The sequence below is a fragment of the Molossus molossus genome, unplaced genomic scaffold (genome assembly GCF_014108415.1).
Source record: "Molossus molossus isolate mMolMol1 unplaced genomic scaffold, mMolMol1.p scaffold_m16_p_20, whole genome shotgun sequence".
NCBI classification, from domain to species: Eukaryota; Metazoa; Chordata; class Mammalia; order Chiroptera; family Molossidae; genus Molossus; species Molossus molossus.
Genome location: NW_023425356.1, coordinates 44,124,210 through 44,140,844, shown reverse-complemented (window position 1 = coordinate 44,140,844; position 16,635 = coordinate 44,124,210). Strand labels below are relative to the sequence as shown.

Genomic DNA, 16,635 nt, shown 5'->3' with positions numbered 1-16,635 from the left:
TGTGAATCATGAATAAAGGATTAAATTCTGCTCAGGAAAACATGCAAACATATATGCCATAAATGTTCTAAGCAGGCCAAAGGAACAAGCGGTTCCTTTTTTAAAAAAAAAAAATGTCTTTATTAATTTTTAGAGAGAGAGGAAGGGAGAAAGAGATAGAAACATTGATTGGCTGCCTCCTGCACGTGCCCTGTTGGGGATTGAGCCAGCACCCTGGACATGTGCCCTGACCGGGAATCAAACCAGGACCTCTCAGTCCATGGGGTGCCGCTCAATCGACTGAGCCACTCCATCTGGGCACAAGTGATTACTTTTAAATGAGAGCATCAGGGAAGACTTTATGGAAGAAATGCTAGTTATACTGGACATTGATGGAGGCAGGAGACAGATGAGCAGAGATTTCATTTTAGTTGGCCCGGGTAAGGGATGGAGCAGAGGAGGAGGGAGTGGGTTACAAAGGAGAGAAGTGATATATTCACCTATGGTAAAGGAGAGTATTAGATAATAAGAAAGATAGCTTGAGATAAGTTCATAGAGTTCAGTTAAGAAGTGTAAGTAAAACATGTTTTTGATTGGGAAGCTCTACATCAGTATATATGGTGTGTATGTTGAGAGTTATTCTTTCTGTAGGAAAAACCTTAGTCATATATTTGTGGAATTTTTTAATTTCCAAGATGACGGTGGTATTATCATCATCATTAAATAAGACATAAGAATAAATAAACTTCTTCATTCTTTTTATGTGAATGAATCGAAAGGAAGTTTTTTAAAATTCAGGGACAAGTTGAGGTTTTGTTTTCTTTCGTAAATATAGATTAAGTTTTAGTTTGACACTCGGAGTTGTTTTTTAATGCGTGGTTTATGCATTTGGTGTTGTGCATTATGTTCTTTCATTTCAGAGCCCTTCTTTGTTTGATCTTTGTGTTGGTATGGGGAGAGTCAGGGTAAATATAGTAAAAGCCAGCTGTCTATCCTTATTTATCTCCCAGCGGGTGCTTAAAAGAAAACAGTGTTGAGAGAAAAACAAAGCAGTAGTAATGCGTGTACAAGCACGATTCTTTTTTCAAACATTCACATAAAAAAACAGTGTGCAGTCCTGACCGGTTTGGCTAGCGGTTAGAGCGTCGGCCTGCGGTCCTGAGAGACCCGTACCTCGGTTGCAGTTTGTCCCCGGCCCCGGTCGGTTGTGCAGGTGGCAGCCACTTGATGTGTTCCTTTCGCATCGATGTTTCTCTCTCTCTCTCTCTCTCTCTCTGTTCCTCTCTCTCCCTCCCATTCTACCTGAACAAAAAATGGAAAAATGTCCTCTGGTGAGGATAAAAAAAAAAAAAAAAAACAACAGTGTGCATAACTGCTGTAGTTTCTCAAAGGACATGACCTGATATGTAATGATTTGTCTGAAATTTATGTATTTCATATATTTACTTTCATGAAGATGAAAAATTACCTGTTTAGATTTTTAAAATTTCTCTTATATATTCCTAATGACCTTAATTTTGTACAGTGACAATATACTTGTTCCTTTGCAGTCTTTTCTTCACATGACAGCTAGAGTAGCCCTTTAAAATTATTAATCTGGTCATGTCACTTATGTGTAAAAACTTTTCATTGGCTTCATACATCAGAGTTAAAGCTTAAGTCTTGACAAAGTACTACAGAGACCTACCTGATCTGCCCCTGGTTATCTTTTTACCACTTTACCTCTCATTTATTCCGGTCATAGTGGCCTTGGCCTTCTTGTTCCTGGAGCACATCATGCTCATGCCTGTTGTCGAGCCCTTTTACTGTCCCTTTACTTGGAGCTCTATCCCTTCAGATACTAACATGAGTCATTCTCTATTTCCTTAAGGAAATGCAAATGATCTACAAATAATCATATCCTGAGAGGTCTTTTTTTTTTTTTTTTTTTTTTATCCTCACCTGAGGACATTTTTCTATTTTTTGTTCAGGTAGAGTGGGAGGGGGAGAGAGGAAGAGAGAGAGAAACATCGATGTGAAAGGGACACATCGAGTGGCTGCCACCCGCACGACCAACCAGGGCCGGGGACAAACTGCAACCGAGGTACGTGCCCTTAGCGGGAACCGAACCCGGGTCTCTCGGGACCGCAGGCCGACGCTCTAACCGCTGAGCCAAACCGGCCAGGGCCTGAGAGGTCTTTTTGACCACCTTACCTAAAATAACACCTAACATCATTCTTTATTTCCTTACCCTACATTTTTTTTCTTCAAAAAAAATTATCACTATCTATCTGACATTATACAGAATACAAGTTTCCTGAGACAGGTATTTTGTCTGTTGTTCATTACTGAATCCCCAGCTCTTAGAATGGTGTCATGTATAAGCATCTAATAAATCTTTGTCAAATTAATGAAAACATTGTTTTAGTCATTTAATATATGTTGTCATATTTAATCTTAAACTTTTAAGGAAGAACAGATATTATCCCCCATTGACCAATAAGGAAACTGAGACTTAGAAAAATTAAATAATCTTCCTTTAGTATAGCTAGGATTTGAAATCTAGTTTATCATATTTGACTCTAAAGCAAAGGCTTTCTCTGCCCTGTATTTTTAAATTATTAATGTGCTATATACTATAGAGAATACAAAGTTAAATAATTGATTATTTAAGTGTTAAGGTAGTATATAATTAAATATCAAATGAATGGTACTAACAATACATTTTATAGTTATTTAGAAAAATTGAGTAGTTGTTACCCAAATTGAAATGTTTGGCACATAATAGGCTCAAAATGAAACATATTGGTTCAATGAATTTATGAATGACGAGGATATGGCTCTTAAATTATAAGTAGAATTTGAATTTTTGGAAAGAAAGAGCAGGCCATTTTACATACAAGGGGCAACATAAGCAAATGTGAAACAAGAACTTGTTAAAAGGATAATAAAACTCATCAGGAGATAAGAATTAAAATGTTTGGGGGTACTATGAGATAAATTTGGAAAAAGTGAGTTGGAGATCAGATTGTGGAGAACTTGATTGGAAGGCTAAAGTGTTTGAATGTTATTAGAGAGCTATAGAGTAATAGTGATACTGAACATTTGTGTGGGCATATGGGCGATATAATGTAGTGGTTAACTTTGAAGCAAAACTAAGTTAAAATTTGGCTTTGCCCTATATACTAGCTTATTAACCCTGAGCAAATTACGTAACCTCTCAGTGCTCTAGTTTTCTCATCAATCAAATGGTGATAATAGTTTTCAACTCATAGAGCCATTGTGAGCATTAGATGAGTTATTATATGTAAAGATACTGAGAACAATCCTTAGCACACCATAAGCATTCTATAAGTATTAACTGGTGTTATTTATATCACTTTCTAATTTTCACATTGCATCATGTGTACTATTTCCTTTAATTTTCACAGCAACTCTGTAAGGTAGGTATTACTTTATCAAGTTTTAATGATGGACAGAACAAAGCTAAAGAAATTGTGTCATGCCAGAAATCCCCAGCTGACAGAACTGATACTATAGTAGTTCTAAACTGTTTTACCTTGGTTCTCTGTAATCTAAGAAACTAATGGAACAATGGACTAACATGCCTAGTGGTCAAATTTTAGGAAATTATTCTGTTGGGATTTTGCAGAGGAAATGAAGATGGGATAAAACCTAGAAGCAAGTTTACAGGCTCTTAAGATCATCTAAATTTAAGTTTTATTTATAAAAAATTCCTATGCCAGAGCTATGTTATTAAGAATTAAGAGAAAAGGCAATAAAGGAGACATTATGAATATTCTAACTAACCAATTAATTGATATTCTTTCAGCTATATTTAAACTTGAAAAAGATAGAAGTATATGGCCCTTGATAAGAATCTATCGGGGTGGCTTTCTTCTGATTGAATTCCTTTTTCTACTGGGCATCAACACGTATGGTTGGAGACAGGCTGGAGTAAATCATGTGCTCATCTTTGAACTTAATCCAAGAAGCAATTTGTCTCATCAGCATCTCTTTGAGGTAATCAAAGCAAGGCATAAAGTTTCACAAATATAATTTTCATTTAGCTGTACAGCTGGTTTGGTGGGTACTGAAATCCACCTTCTACTTGAAGAGGACACTTGACTTAATAACTAAACATTTTTCTTCCGTTTGTTTTATTAAAGAGATTCTGACTAATGGTAAAAATAAAAAACAAAACAAAACAATTTTTTTCTCTTTTTGCCTTTTCCATCCTTTATCAGATTGCTGGATTCCTTGGGATATTGTGGTGCCTGAGCCTTCTGGCATGCTTCTTTGCTCCAGTTAGTGTCATCCCCACATATGTGTACCCACTTGCCCTTTATGGATTTATGGCTTTCTTTCTTATCAACCCCACAAAAACTTTCTATTATAAATCCCGGTTTTGGCTGCTTAAACTGCTGGTAAGTCCTGAAATTTTGTATCATTTTTAGAGTGGTATACTGTGCTGGTCATTGGTTTCCTCCAGGATGAAACCCAGGCGCTATATTGCACAGCTCCAGAAGCATGGTTCACACTGTAATCTATGTGAGTGGTGCCCCAGCTCTAGAGGCTAAGAATGCAATATGACTGGTACTCCTGATGTTACACAGTACAGCATCTTTGGCAAAAGCATACATCTATTTTTTTCTTCTGAAACTGGAGTATGAAGTTTCCAGATACTGAAATGGTTTTGCTAATAATAATAATTAATTCATGATTGATTTAGTTACTTCATTATACAGATTAATCAGCTCTGATAACATGTAGAACTCTATAAGTTTCAAAAGCAATAGGAATATCTTGCTAGATCACCAAGTTTAATTTGAGGAACTGACTTTGATTTTGTTTATAATACATTTCATTTCTTCTTCCACTTTATTTCTTAATGACTGCGAAATCATGCAGTCTCAATATTAGGGAATAGAATATAGTATTAGGATATGCAGAAATGGTAGGTGTATTTTTTTGTGATGGTGTAAAGTGAACTCTGGGAAGGAATTTATGCTTACTTCTAAATTAAACCAGCTCTGTGTTGAAAATCAATTGGGAATGCTTTCATATAATTATTTTTTAGATTATGAATTATAGCTAACAGGAGAATAAAGATTAGTGATTAAAGTGACCAATTTCTATACAAACTTTCAGAATTCCCATAACTATTGCCTCATTTTTTTTTTTTTCACTTTAGAAAATATACTTCCTTGAAAACTGTAGTTTTTGTTTCTTTTTATCCTTTTATGTGTCCCTTAGGGTTCGCAGATTTTTCTTGTTCTTAACAATAAATTTCCTATATATAGCATTAACTAAATTTTTTAAATCTAAAGACATAAAATATGGCCTTCCTATTTAAAAAGTAAAATAAACACTCAACAAATGAAAAGCAGCCTATGTTTGAATATAGGTAAGTATTCATAGCAATCAGGAAAAGAAGATGGCTCAAATTACCTTCGTTTTTCCCCCCAAAGTTGGTTGTTTTTTATTTGTATTTCTTATTTCTTCTTTTCCACTAGAATTCATCACAAATTGAGAACCTCCCTCTTTTCCTTCAATTTCATTAAATATAAATAATTAAAAGAGCCAATACTTTCCTTTACGTAAAGCACCACAGGTCTACCTGTAGATTTGATTCTGAGTATGGAACTTAGATATACAAGAGTATTTTGATAAGTCATAAAGGATTTTTTACAGATCAGAAATATTTGAGCCATTTCTCTTGAAATCTATGCTAAAATCATTTCCAGTTAGTACAATATTATGAGATTACTTTTCTTATTTTGAGGTTATTTGTCATTTTATTGCTAGATTTTGTGGAGTATTAAAACTTATTTGCATTAAAAAATGTAGTATTCTTCTGGTACAAGCAAATGACTTTGAGATTATAAATATCTATTATTCCCTGCCTCAATTATTGTGAAATTTCTATATAGTCATTTTGAAATGAGGTTTGAAAGACTCAGAAAACTTAGGTGTTAATATGACTATCTCATTGCAATAACAAAGTAATACAGTTGCGTACATTATATGCTAAGTGAGCATTTCCCCAGTGCATCCTTCTTTGTTTAAATAGTAAGCTATATTCATGCATGACCAGTTACTCTTATTAGTAGAATGATTCCCCATTGAGTAGACATTTATCTATGCATCTGCTGTGTGCTACTAAATGAGGACTTGTTGATGGAATAAGTTGGCAACAGTAATATAATAAGAAAAAATCATAGAATTATAAAATGTACTATCAGATGCAGTAAAATACAGAAGGAAGCATTGCGATTTGTTCTATTTGTAATAATAATTGTTACCAGGAACATTTTTTATAGATCATTTTAATATTAATAGACCTATCAACTTAGTTGAATTCAAATCTCACTGAGAAAATTTACTCTTAGACTTACTTCTAACAGATTTATAAGAATGTTTCCACCCTAGTTATGTTTCCCTGATACAGCTCTTTTTAAAGCCTAATCCTAAAGTAAAACTACATTTTCCTTTTTTTTTTTTACTTCTTTAATTTTTAGTGGGAAAAGAATATAGGTCACACCCTGGCTGATGTGGCCGTAGTAGTAGGCAGTAGGCACCATTTATGTCTGTATTTAAATTTGAATCTGTGGAATTGATATATGCTACTTTTCCCCACCCCACCCTCAAGCTAAAACATTTTTTATAGGAAATTTATTTATTTTTATATTAATGTTATGTGTCAAAATAGTATTTTTTATATTCATTAGGTCATACTTATATCCTCTCTATAGATCTGTATTTGCCCTAATTGGAAATCCAATTAGGAAGCATAAACAACGACTCAGGTTTTCTAAACAAAAGTATCTTATTCTTATCGAAAGCTACTTAAAGTTTTTAAATAGAGTACATTGCAATATAATTTGGGAATTGGTTTTTCCCATATTTTCTTTAGTTGTGTAGAAAAAATTTTACATGTCTCTACTATAAGAATAGATGTTCTCATTTAATAATGCACTGTTCTGGACATCCTTTTACTAAACTATGAGGTTGGGGCTGCTGTTAATCTAAATTTTATAAGTGAGGAAACCTAGATTCAGAGAAGTTAAATAAGATCACAGTAAGTGTTGGAGAATAGGGTATGAGCCCAGGCAGTCTGGCTCCATAATCTGTGCTCTTAAACACTACCATTTAACTGTTAGACCTGGTAGTCACTTTATCTAAGATGTTTAACTTTGATTGAGTGGATCAAACTAATGGAATATAAAAATCAAATCTGGAAAGAATGTGATTATTCACAAGCTTGTAAAAAGTAGAAATTAAAATTTTATCTCCTTAACTGTTTATCTGCCTTAACTTAAAAGAGGATGTTAGCATATATCCTTTATAATACTTTATTAGTGGCTTTTTTCCTCCAGTCCTCACTGTAGGATAGGCTTTCATTGATTTCTACAGAGAGAGAGAGAAACATTGATGTGAGAGAGGAACATCGATCGGTTGCTTCCTATATTCTCCCTGATCAGGTATCAAACCCACAACCTAGGTATAGGCCCTCACCAGGAATCGAACCTGAAACCTTTTGGTGAATGGGACGATGTTCCAACCAACTGAGCCACCCAACCAGGGCAAGTGGTTTTTGTGTGTGTACATGAGTAAAACATTGTCTCTAGCTTTCTTACTACTTTGCTCAGTGAATCGTTTTTAGTTTTAGTCAGGATCACAAGGTAGAAGTTTGAGGACCTTAACCAGAACAAGAAAGGAAGAAGGGGAATTCTCACTCAAAGGGGGGAATTCAGATAAATCTAAGATGAATTTTTTACTGTGTGTAAATGTCAGGAGTTTAAGTATGATATCTTTATTTTGTACTCCCACCTCACCCTTATCACTGACTGAGATACTTGCTCCTTTTTTGTATTTCCAGGGTATTTTGTATGTATATCTGAAATAGCACTTATTACACAGTCCTCTCATTATTTCTTTAAGTATTTATTTGCCCAACCAGACTGTGGGTCTTTGAGGTCTTTGAGAGTAGAGACTATTTTTTAATCATCCCTATATCTCCACAATGCCTGACATAGTAAATACTTAATAAATAAATCTTTGTTAGATGCATAGATGACTATAATTATATTATTTCCTTCATTAGTTGTACCAACATTTATTACTCCCTTCTTTCTTTATCTTCTCTTCTGTCTCTTCCTCCCAGTTTTTATTTTCATACCATTCCCTTCCTTTTCCAGTTCCATCCCTCTATCTTTGTTTCTTATTTAATGCATTCTCCTCCTCTTCTGTTCTTACAGAGGTTTTTTGTGTTAGCCAGGTAAAGAGATATAAATATATATCTATATCTCTATATATAGAGATACAGATATATAGATCTTTAATTAATTTTAGAGAAAGAGAGAGACAAACATCGATGCGAGAGAGAAACATACATAGACTGCCTCCTGCACACCCCTCACTAGGGGATCGAATGTGTCCTGATCAGGAATCAAACCAAAAACCTCTTAGTGGGATGATGCTCAACCAACTGAGCCACACCAGCCAGAGCTGTATTAGCCAGGCTGTGAGGCTGGGTTTGACAGATTTTGAGAGTGATGGTAATATGTCTCATGTCAATTAGAAATCAAAAATTTGTCTTAGACTACCAGTTTCACGAGTCAGTGACTAGAGGTTGAGTTGGACTTTCGATCCTTTGGTGTTATATCCTAAATTATCCTCTTGTTTCTGTCTCTGAATTCTATACCCTACAATTTCTTAAAACACTATATAAACTGGTATCAGAACCTCTTCATGCATAAATGTCTAACTGCCCACTCCCCCCCCCCCCCAAAGAGTATGCTGTATCTGGAGCTTATGGTTGCAGACAATATATGGCTTGTCTCTCTGGTTTACTATACAACTTATTGAAAGAGTGAGTGAGTGATCAAGAGACTGAGCCATGGACTCAAAATATATCAGGTCCAGAACATAATGTCTCAAAGTCTGTGTTGTGTCTTGCAAACACCTACCTGGTCTAACTTCCACAATTGTAAGGCAGTACCTGTCACAGGTAGTTGACACTCAGGATTGATTTGTAATATAGCCATTTATCTTCCTGAAATAATAAAGGGAAATATCTAGAGAAGGAATAGAAAAAAACCAGCCAAGTCTGAGAAGAAAGAGCCATAGTTTTCCAGACTGAATATATCTACTAAATGAATATAGCTAGATGGCAGGAGAGCTACAGATTTTTTTTCTCAAAACTGCTACTTAGTCAGAATTCCTTTTTTTAGGAGTCCATTCTCACCTGTTCTAGATAGAAAGGGCCTGACAGAGTGAGGATTAGATCTGCTTTCATCCTATCTTGACTTCTCTCAAGGCCTGTCAGGGCATTCTGCATACAATTTGAGGTTATGTCTGGTGATTACATTAGAATCTTTTTTTTTTTAATTCTCACCTGAGGACATTTTTCCATTTTTGTTCAGATAGAGTGGGAGGGAGAGAGAGAGAGAGACATTAACCTGAAAGGGACACATTGAGTGGCTGCCTCCCACATGACCCCAACCAGGGCTGGGGACGAATCACAACTGAGCTACGTGCCCTTGACTGGAATCGAACCAGTGATTCGTTGGTCCTAGGGCTGGCGCTCTAACCGCTGAGCCAAACGGGCTGGTGCTACATTAGAATCTAATCCTGCCTCTCTGCAATGCCAGAATTTCTCTTTGTAGTGGTAAACAGGCTTGCACAGAAGAGGTCAGGATGAGTTGTTGTAGGTCTTCTGTAAAATGGGGATATGAGTAATACCTATCTCATAGAATTGTTATAGTTAGTGAATTATGAGAAATGCATTTATGAGAAAAATACACAGCATGGATTAGTGCTCAATACATTTAACCTGAATTCATTTATCATTGTTTTCATAACAGTAGGGTTGTGGGATGATTTTTGTGGCATAATTTCAAGACAGATACAATTATCATCATGGTATTAGTGAAACAAAAGTGACTGGTTAGAGAAGAGGGCATGCTTCAAACAGTGAGATGAACCTTCCTGTCGATACTTTATAGGCCAAGGAGAGCTTTGTATTCATTTAGCAAAGCTCCCATCTGAGCTAAAACGGGAGAATATCCCAGAAATTATCATAACACATGGGTCTCCAGCAAAATTTACCTTACAGCCTAATGTTAGACATCCTATCAGTACTTCTACATTCTGCCAATCTCTACTTTCGACTTCAACTCTTCACACCTCTCTGCTTTCTATTTTCTAACTAGCTATTTCTGCTTTCCCACAGCCGGCTTTATTTCCTTTCTTAGTTATGCATTCAACTTACTCCCTTCACTACTAATTCTCCATCTAGCCACTGTTGCCAGGTCCTTGTGTTTGTGATTGGGTCATTGGTTTTCATTTTATTAGCAAAAGTAATGCTGCATGGTCACACATGAATTAGAGAAGTTTAATATGAATTTTCTTATTTCTCTCTGTTCCTTTTTTTTTCTTTTCTTTCTCCCAGTTTCGAGTATTTACAGCTCCCTTCCATAAGGTAGGCTTTGCTGATTTCTGGCTGGCCGATCAGCTGAACAGCCTGTCAGTGATACTGATGGACCTGGAATATATGATCTGCTTCTACAGTTTTGAGCTCAAATGGGATGAAAGTGAGGGCCTGTTGCCAAAGAATTCAGAAGGTAGAGTATGAATGTGCATCCACACTACTAAACTGCCAATGTACACCAAGAAATGTTGGGAGAGATAGCTGAGACATTTAAGATCATGGTGAAAACTCATCCAATAATATTACAAACTTAATTTAATATACTTGGCACTTTTTTAGCAATCTCTTTATCTGACAAAATTTGGCTCTTAAATTATGTTACGATTTTGGCCATTCATTTGCCAAGAAATTTACAACTTACATTTAAAGAATTTATATAGTACATTGGTAGTTATATTGCAAATGCTTTAGTGCTAACAGTTGCCATCACAGTATTGCTTTTTAATGATCAAAAATACTAATTATTTAGAGTTAGACAGAGTGCTTTGAGAAAGTCATCAGTCAATTTTTTTTATCTTGCTGGGAACCTCGTTTTTCTTCTGGCTCTTTTTTTCACTCTTAGTTTGTACCAGGAATTCAAGTTATAAAGGAATTTTGCCTTAATGACAAAGACCAAATTTAGACAGCTTATGTAACATCAGACTAACAAAAGTTAGTGAAGCCAGTGCCAACACATTTTCATTGATTGCCAGCAGATGACAACTGTATTGTAAGTTGATCACATTCCCAGAATTTGAAGAAAAATTGATTTATCAACTCCTCATTTAGAAACTAAACTGTGTTCTCCATTTAAAGAAAAAAGGAGTATAGGTGCATGAACTAGCTATGGTAGATATATTATAGTGGTTTGGAGTTCATGAAATTGATGAGTCACCAGTGATATGTGTAGGTTTTTCAGGTGTTTCAGATACAGAGCTAACTAACTCTTTGACTAATATACTTATCTTCTAATTTTATTATGGTTTTATCACACTGCAAAGAAAGTGATTCCAGAAGAGATGTCAGAAACCTGTGAGGGTGGATTTTCCCTCTAAGTCCTTCCTATGTATTTTACCTTCTCTCATTAGTTCACTTACCACTAAAAAGTTTGAGACTAAAATAGTTGCAAAGAAGAAAGTGATTCTGAAACCCAGACTCCTTGTTTTTGTGGACTTCTAGTGGTTACAATATATGACTAAAGGATAGGAACAATTTATTTTTTTTAATTGTAATTTTTTCTTATTTGACATTTTTACAGAACGAGAAATTTGCAACAAATATTCATATGGTGTGCGGGCCATTGTTCAGTGCATTCCTGCTTGGCTTCGCTTTATCCAGTGCCTGCGCCGATACCGAGACACAAAAAGGGCCTTTCCTCATTTAGTGAATGCTGGGAAGTACTCTACGACCTTCTTCATGGTGACGTTCGCAGCTCTTTACAGCACTCACAAAGGTACTCCATGACTGACTCGAAGGAAGTTTTCCAAATCCTTAGTTTTACTACTTGAATCTGTTCCTTACTCTGCGTACTTTTCCAGTTGTCATGTTCTTTTTTTCCACTGAAGTTCCAGTCCCCTCAGCACTACTAGTTTGTTCTTGAGCACAATTTTATTCTCATTCTAATATTTACTAACAAGAACCATTAAAAAGAATCAAAGCCTGCACGGCCAGTGTGGCTCATTGGTTGAGTGTGGACCCATGTACAGAGAGCTTGCTGGTTTGATTCCTGGTAAAGGCCTGTGCCCAGGTTGTGGGCCTGATCCCTAGGGTGGGGCATGTAGGAGGCCACCAATCGATGTTCTCTCTAATCAATGTTTCTATCGTTTCCTCCCTCTCCTTTCCTCTCTCTATCAAAATCAATAAAGAAAAAAGTTTTTTTAAAGAATCAAAGTCATCCAGGATAGGAGGATTTGTGATACCGTTTGAAATCGTGAATTATGTTTAATGGGTTCACTCTATATGGACACTTTTGATTTGCATTTGTTTTTTTAGACTTGTTCATTAATGAGGTTGGAAAATGCTAGGTGAAAAAGAATCCCTCTGGCAATTATGTATATTTTTAATCACTCTCCTTCACCAAGGTGTAAGGAGTGTTTCCAGCCCATTTAACTGCAAATTGAGTTCTCTGATCTCTCTAGTTTCTTATCTCCATGGCAACCAGTTATTACTTGAGACTGCTCCTCTGTCGGGAGGAGAAAAAAAGCTTTTAGTTCTGAGCCACATGCAGTCACAGCTTTTGAATTTTTAACCTTTTTCGAAGAACTGTCTATCAAAGATCTTGCTTTCTTTCACTAAAATGTGTTCCCCTTTGTCTGTTTAAGTAAGTATCAGCCCACAGCTTAGAGCCTGCACTCTCTCATCAGTGGGTGGTAAAGAAATGTTACTAATTCAAATTATTACTATTCTTTTTAAATACTTTGATAATTTTTTGGGTAGATTTTTCTTTTTTTTTTGGAGACATTTTATTTTAGGAGTTTTGGTGTTCTAGAACCGCTACTTATCCAAAATGTGTCTAATGGTCATGAAAGATTGGGGTGGTGTGGTTTTTTTTGTTTTTGTTTTTGTTTTTGTAAAGCTTGCAGTTTGGTCCCCAGAACACTTTATGACATACTTCCACTTTTTGCAGTAGATTCTGTGATTACAGTAATACTAATAATGCAGCCAATAATCTTACCACTGTGTAGGCTCTCTTGTTAGATGATAATTTAACTAAGTACCTCAGTGAAGGAAACATCCTCAAAGCTCATTATTTTAACTCTTGACGCTGTCACTCAGTCAGACTTGTATCATGATTTAGTTATTACTAGAGAATTTGTAAATCAGGGAACTGATTTGATACATGATATTCTATCACTCAGGAACTCTTTACTACCATGGGAGGGGTGGGTGCGGGGAGGAGGGAGTCAATGGGGGAACAAAGGCCCCCCTTTCAACAATAAAGATAAATAAAAAAAATAAAAAATAAAATCACAATGAGATATCATTATATACTTAACAAACAAAAGAACCCTTTACTTTTCTCCCATTCTGGATAAAAATAAGTACTGTTTTTTGGTTGGCATTTTAGGGCATATCTTCAACTATACTAATACAATTTAGTATGAAACTGAAAAGTAAATTCCTTAAATCTGCAAACACTCCAAATCTAAAAACCTAAGGCTAGAACAGTTGTTTGGATAGTATTGTGGTCTTTAGACTTTTTTTGCTCGTGTACCCATTCAAAGAATTTTTTAAACTAATTTCATTTTATTATTTTAAACTATTATTATTTAAACTGTATTACTTCTTGGACATTTTTCAGTTTACATCTGAAATTTTTCATTTTAAGTTTAAATAATAACAAAAATGTAGTTTCCAATGTATTTTAAATAATCACATTTTAAAACAAAACTGCTAAATATTTTTATTAAATGCATCCAGGTAATCTAAATATAAAAGTACGATACCATGATTTATTTTTTTAATGAAGCAATTCTTTAATAGTTAGAAATTTTACATCTATTTTCCACTGAACTTTATTTTAATGTAATATATTTTTATGTTTTAATGAGTTTGTCTGAGATACGTACATGTAATGTACATTAAATGATTAATTTTCTATTACTAGAAAGTGCTATGAGATTATATTTTTTTCTTCCTCTATTGTAATGATTATTACCCTGATTATTGTCTCTAGTTGATCAAAATAATATTATAAGTGTAGTACAAATTTTAATTATACATAAACATCTCTTAATGAGAGAAATTTATATTACTTATTACTTATTATTGCATTTTTCAGTTTTTATATAAGTAAACTCTGAGAAACTTTGTTAACATAGGTATATACATGAGAATGAAGTTTTGTTGTTGCAATGTCTCAGTTTTTATGAACAAATCCCAAGTTCTGTGACCAAAAACTTGCATAGTATTCTGTCATCAATAATTATTTTTAGTGATCTGTCAAGATTCTTTGTTGAAAATAAACTGATAAAGTAAGGAATTAAACATAAACTGAATAAAAAGATTTGCTAACTAGTCATTTGAGTCATTCACTTCCTGTTTTTGAACAGTATACCAAAAAGCTTGAGTAGGATCATTTATATGATATTTAATTTTAGAGACTCCTTGTTTAGTGAGACATACTCAAGAAACAATTAGGAAAATCAAAGTAGTGTTAATTTCAGTAATGTTTGGCAGTGCAATTTTTTTTTAATGAATTGCTTTTATCTTATCACATTCTTTAAATGTATTTTTTAAAACAAGTCTTGGAACTGCAGGTTATATTCATCCAATTTATCAAAAATATCTGCCATATACCCTAGTTAGAAAACCAGTTGGCCATATCAGAAAAAGTTTTGACTTAAATTAACATATTTAGATAAACTCCTGTATACACCTCACTTCTCAATTCTAAGGTGGGTCAGTAAGTGGTTGCATAGAAAGAGAGCAAGCGTCATTCAGTATTTTTGAGAATATTTTATGAATCAGGCTCTGCTAGGCACTAAAAATAGAGCTACAGACAAAACATGATTCTTGCCCTTAAGAATTTATAATCTAGCCCTGGCCAGTTTGGCTCAGCAGTTAGAATGTCGGCCTACGGTCCAGAGAGACCTGGGTTCGGCTCCCGCTAAGGGCGCATGCCTCAGTTGCAGTTTGTCCCCGGCCCTGATTGGTCGTGTGGGAGGCAGCCACTCAATGTGTCCCTTTCACGTGGATGTTTTTTTCTCTCTCTCTCTCCCTCCCACTCTATCTGATCAAAAAAAAAAAAAAAGAATTTATAATCTAGTATAAGCAATAATCAAGTGAAAAAGGATTAATTAGTTGTACGACAATGTGACTATACTTAAAAATTTTCAACTGTACACCTTAGAAATTGTTAAGATGGTAAACGTTATGCTTATGTGTGTGTGTGTTTTTTTTTACCATGATAATAATTTTAAAAAGACATTAAAATAAAGGGTAAAGAGATAAGCAAGATACCAGAACAGCCTAACAGCATAAGTCCCAAACCTAGCCTCTAGGCCTCAGGATGAGAAGTACAGAGAAGACTTCCCAGAGGTTAAGCTGTATCCTATTGTCTCTATTGAGTTAAGGAGGATTCCAGATGTTCCATTATGTGTTTTGCCCAGGGCCATGAAATTTGTGAGTGGTGGAAATGTTACTGTTCATCTTTGGCCTAGGGTTGTTGTTTTTTCTCCCTAGATAAAGCCACACCTTTAAAGTGTAAATAATAATATCTATTCTGTTTATTTCACAATTTGTAAGGATTAAATAAGGTAGTACTGTAGTGCACATGAAATCACTTTATGCACTCTTGCTACATAATTGGAATTTATCATTAAATGAAATATAAATCTCATTGCTGTATAGAGCTCATGTATGTGTGTCTTTCTTTTGGCAAGTCTTTTTAAGAGAAACCCTTATGATCACCTTGGGTGGAGGGCTTGTATGGGATAAGTGTCAATTGGGAATGTGTTTGCTTTTTGTTCAAGTAACACATGTTTGCTCACTGAACTTGATTCATATGCCCACAGTCAAGTTTTTTAAAAAACAAACATTTTTTTTTTCAACAGACCATTGGTTATATATCTGAACTATATCACTAAGTTTAAATATTTATATCACTACATTTTATTTTAACCAAAAAGCCTAAAACAGGGGGAAAGACTGGAAAGACAACTCAAAGGGACCATTGACAGAAAATATAACATTGAGTGATAATCAAAAGTAGCATTTGATTTCTGTTGTTTTCTTGGGCAGTATTCCAAGAGAAAAGACATTAGAAAAATAAACTTTGGAAATAATGGTTGGCCCAAAAGAATAGAATCTGTATGATTCATGAGTTAGATCTTTTTCTATTATATGTGTATGTGCTATTATTGCAAAGGATACGTTTTATGAGGGGGGAAGGGGGGAAGATGTTGAAGTAACCTTGTTCAAACTCTTGAGTCCTTTCAGAGAACTAACCTGTAAGAGTTACCATAGCAACAGCATTATTGGGGGCATTTTCAAGATTTTTTTCAAGATATGTCTTAGTTTATCTGCATAATTTATAAAAGCAGAGGCACAAGAATTAACTCTATACCTAGAATCATTTTTTAAAAGAAGAGGGTGGTGGTTTAGGCCCATTTTAGGGAGGCTATGGATAATAATTTTGCAGATAGCCCTCACGTGTTGGAGTAAGAAGGAAACACATTTTAAACATTTCAGTATATTTTCCT

The 16,635-nt window shown here is 34.8% G+C and overlaps 1 protein-coding gene across 5 annotated transcripts in view; it reads left to right on the top strand.

Moving 5' to 3' along the window:
* The window catches only part of XPR1 (xenotropic and polytropic retrovirus receptor 1), a 154,594-nt gene that overhangs the window by 104,319 nt on the left and 33,640 nt on the right, over positions 1–16,635 (top strand). For 4 of the 5 annotated variants that reach the window (XM_036273710.1, XM_036273709.1, XM_036273712.1 and 1 more), the window contains 4 exons: positions 3,791–3,981; positions 4,206–4,385; positions 10,415–10,586; positions 11,691–11,885. In XM_036273710.1, coding sequence (XP_036129603.1) covers positions 3,791–3,981; positions 4,206–4,385; positions 10,415–10,586; positions 11,691–11,885 — 738 coding nt within the window. The remainder of the gene's footprint in view (positions 1–3,790; positions 3,982–4,205; positions 4,386–10,414; positions 10,587–11,690; positions 11,886–16,635) is intronic. The other variant, XM_036273711.1, reaches the window with a different exon arrangement.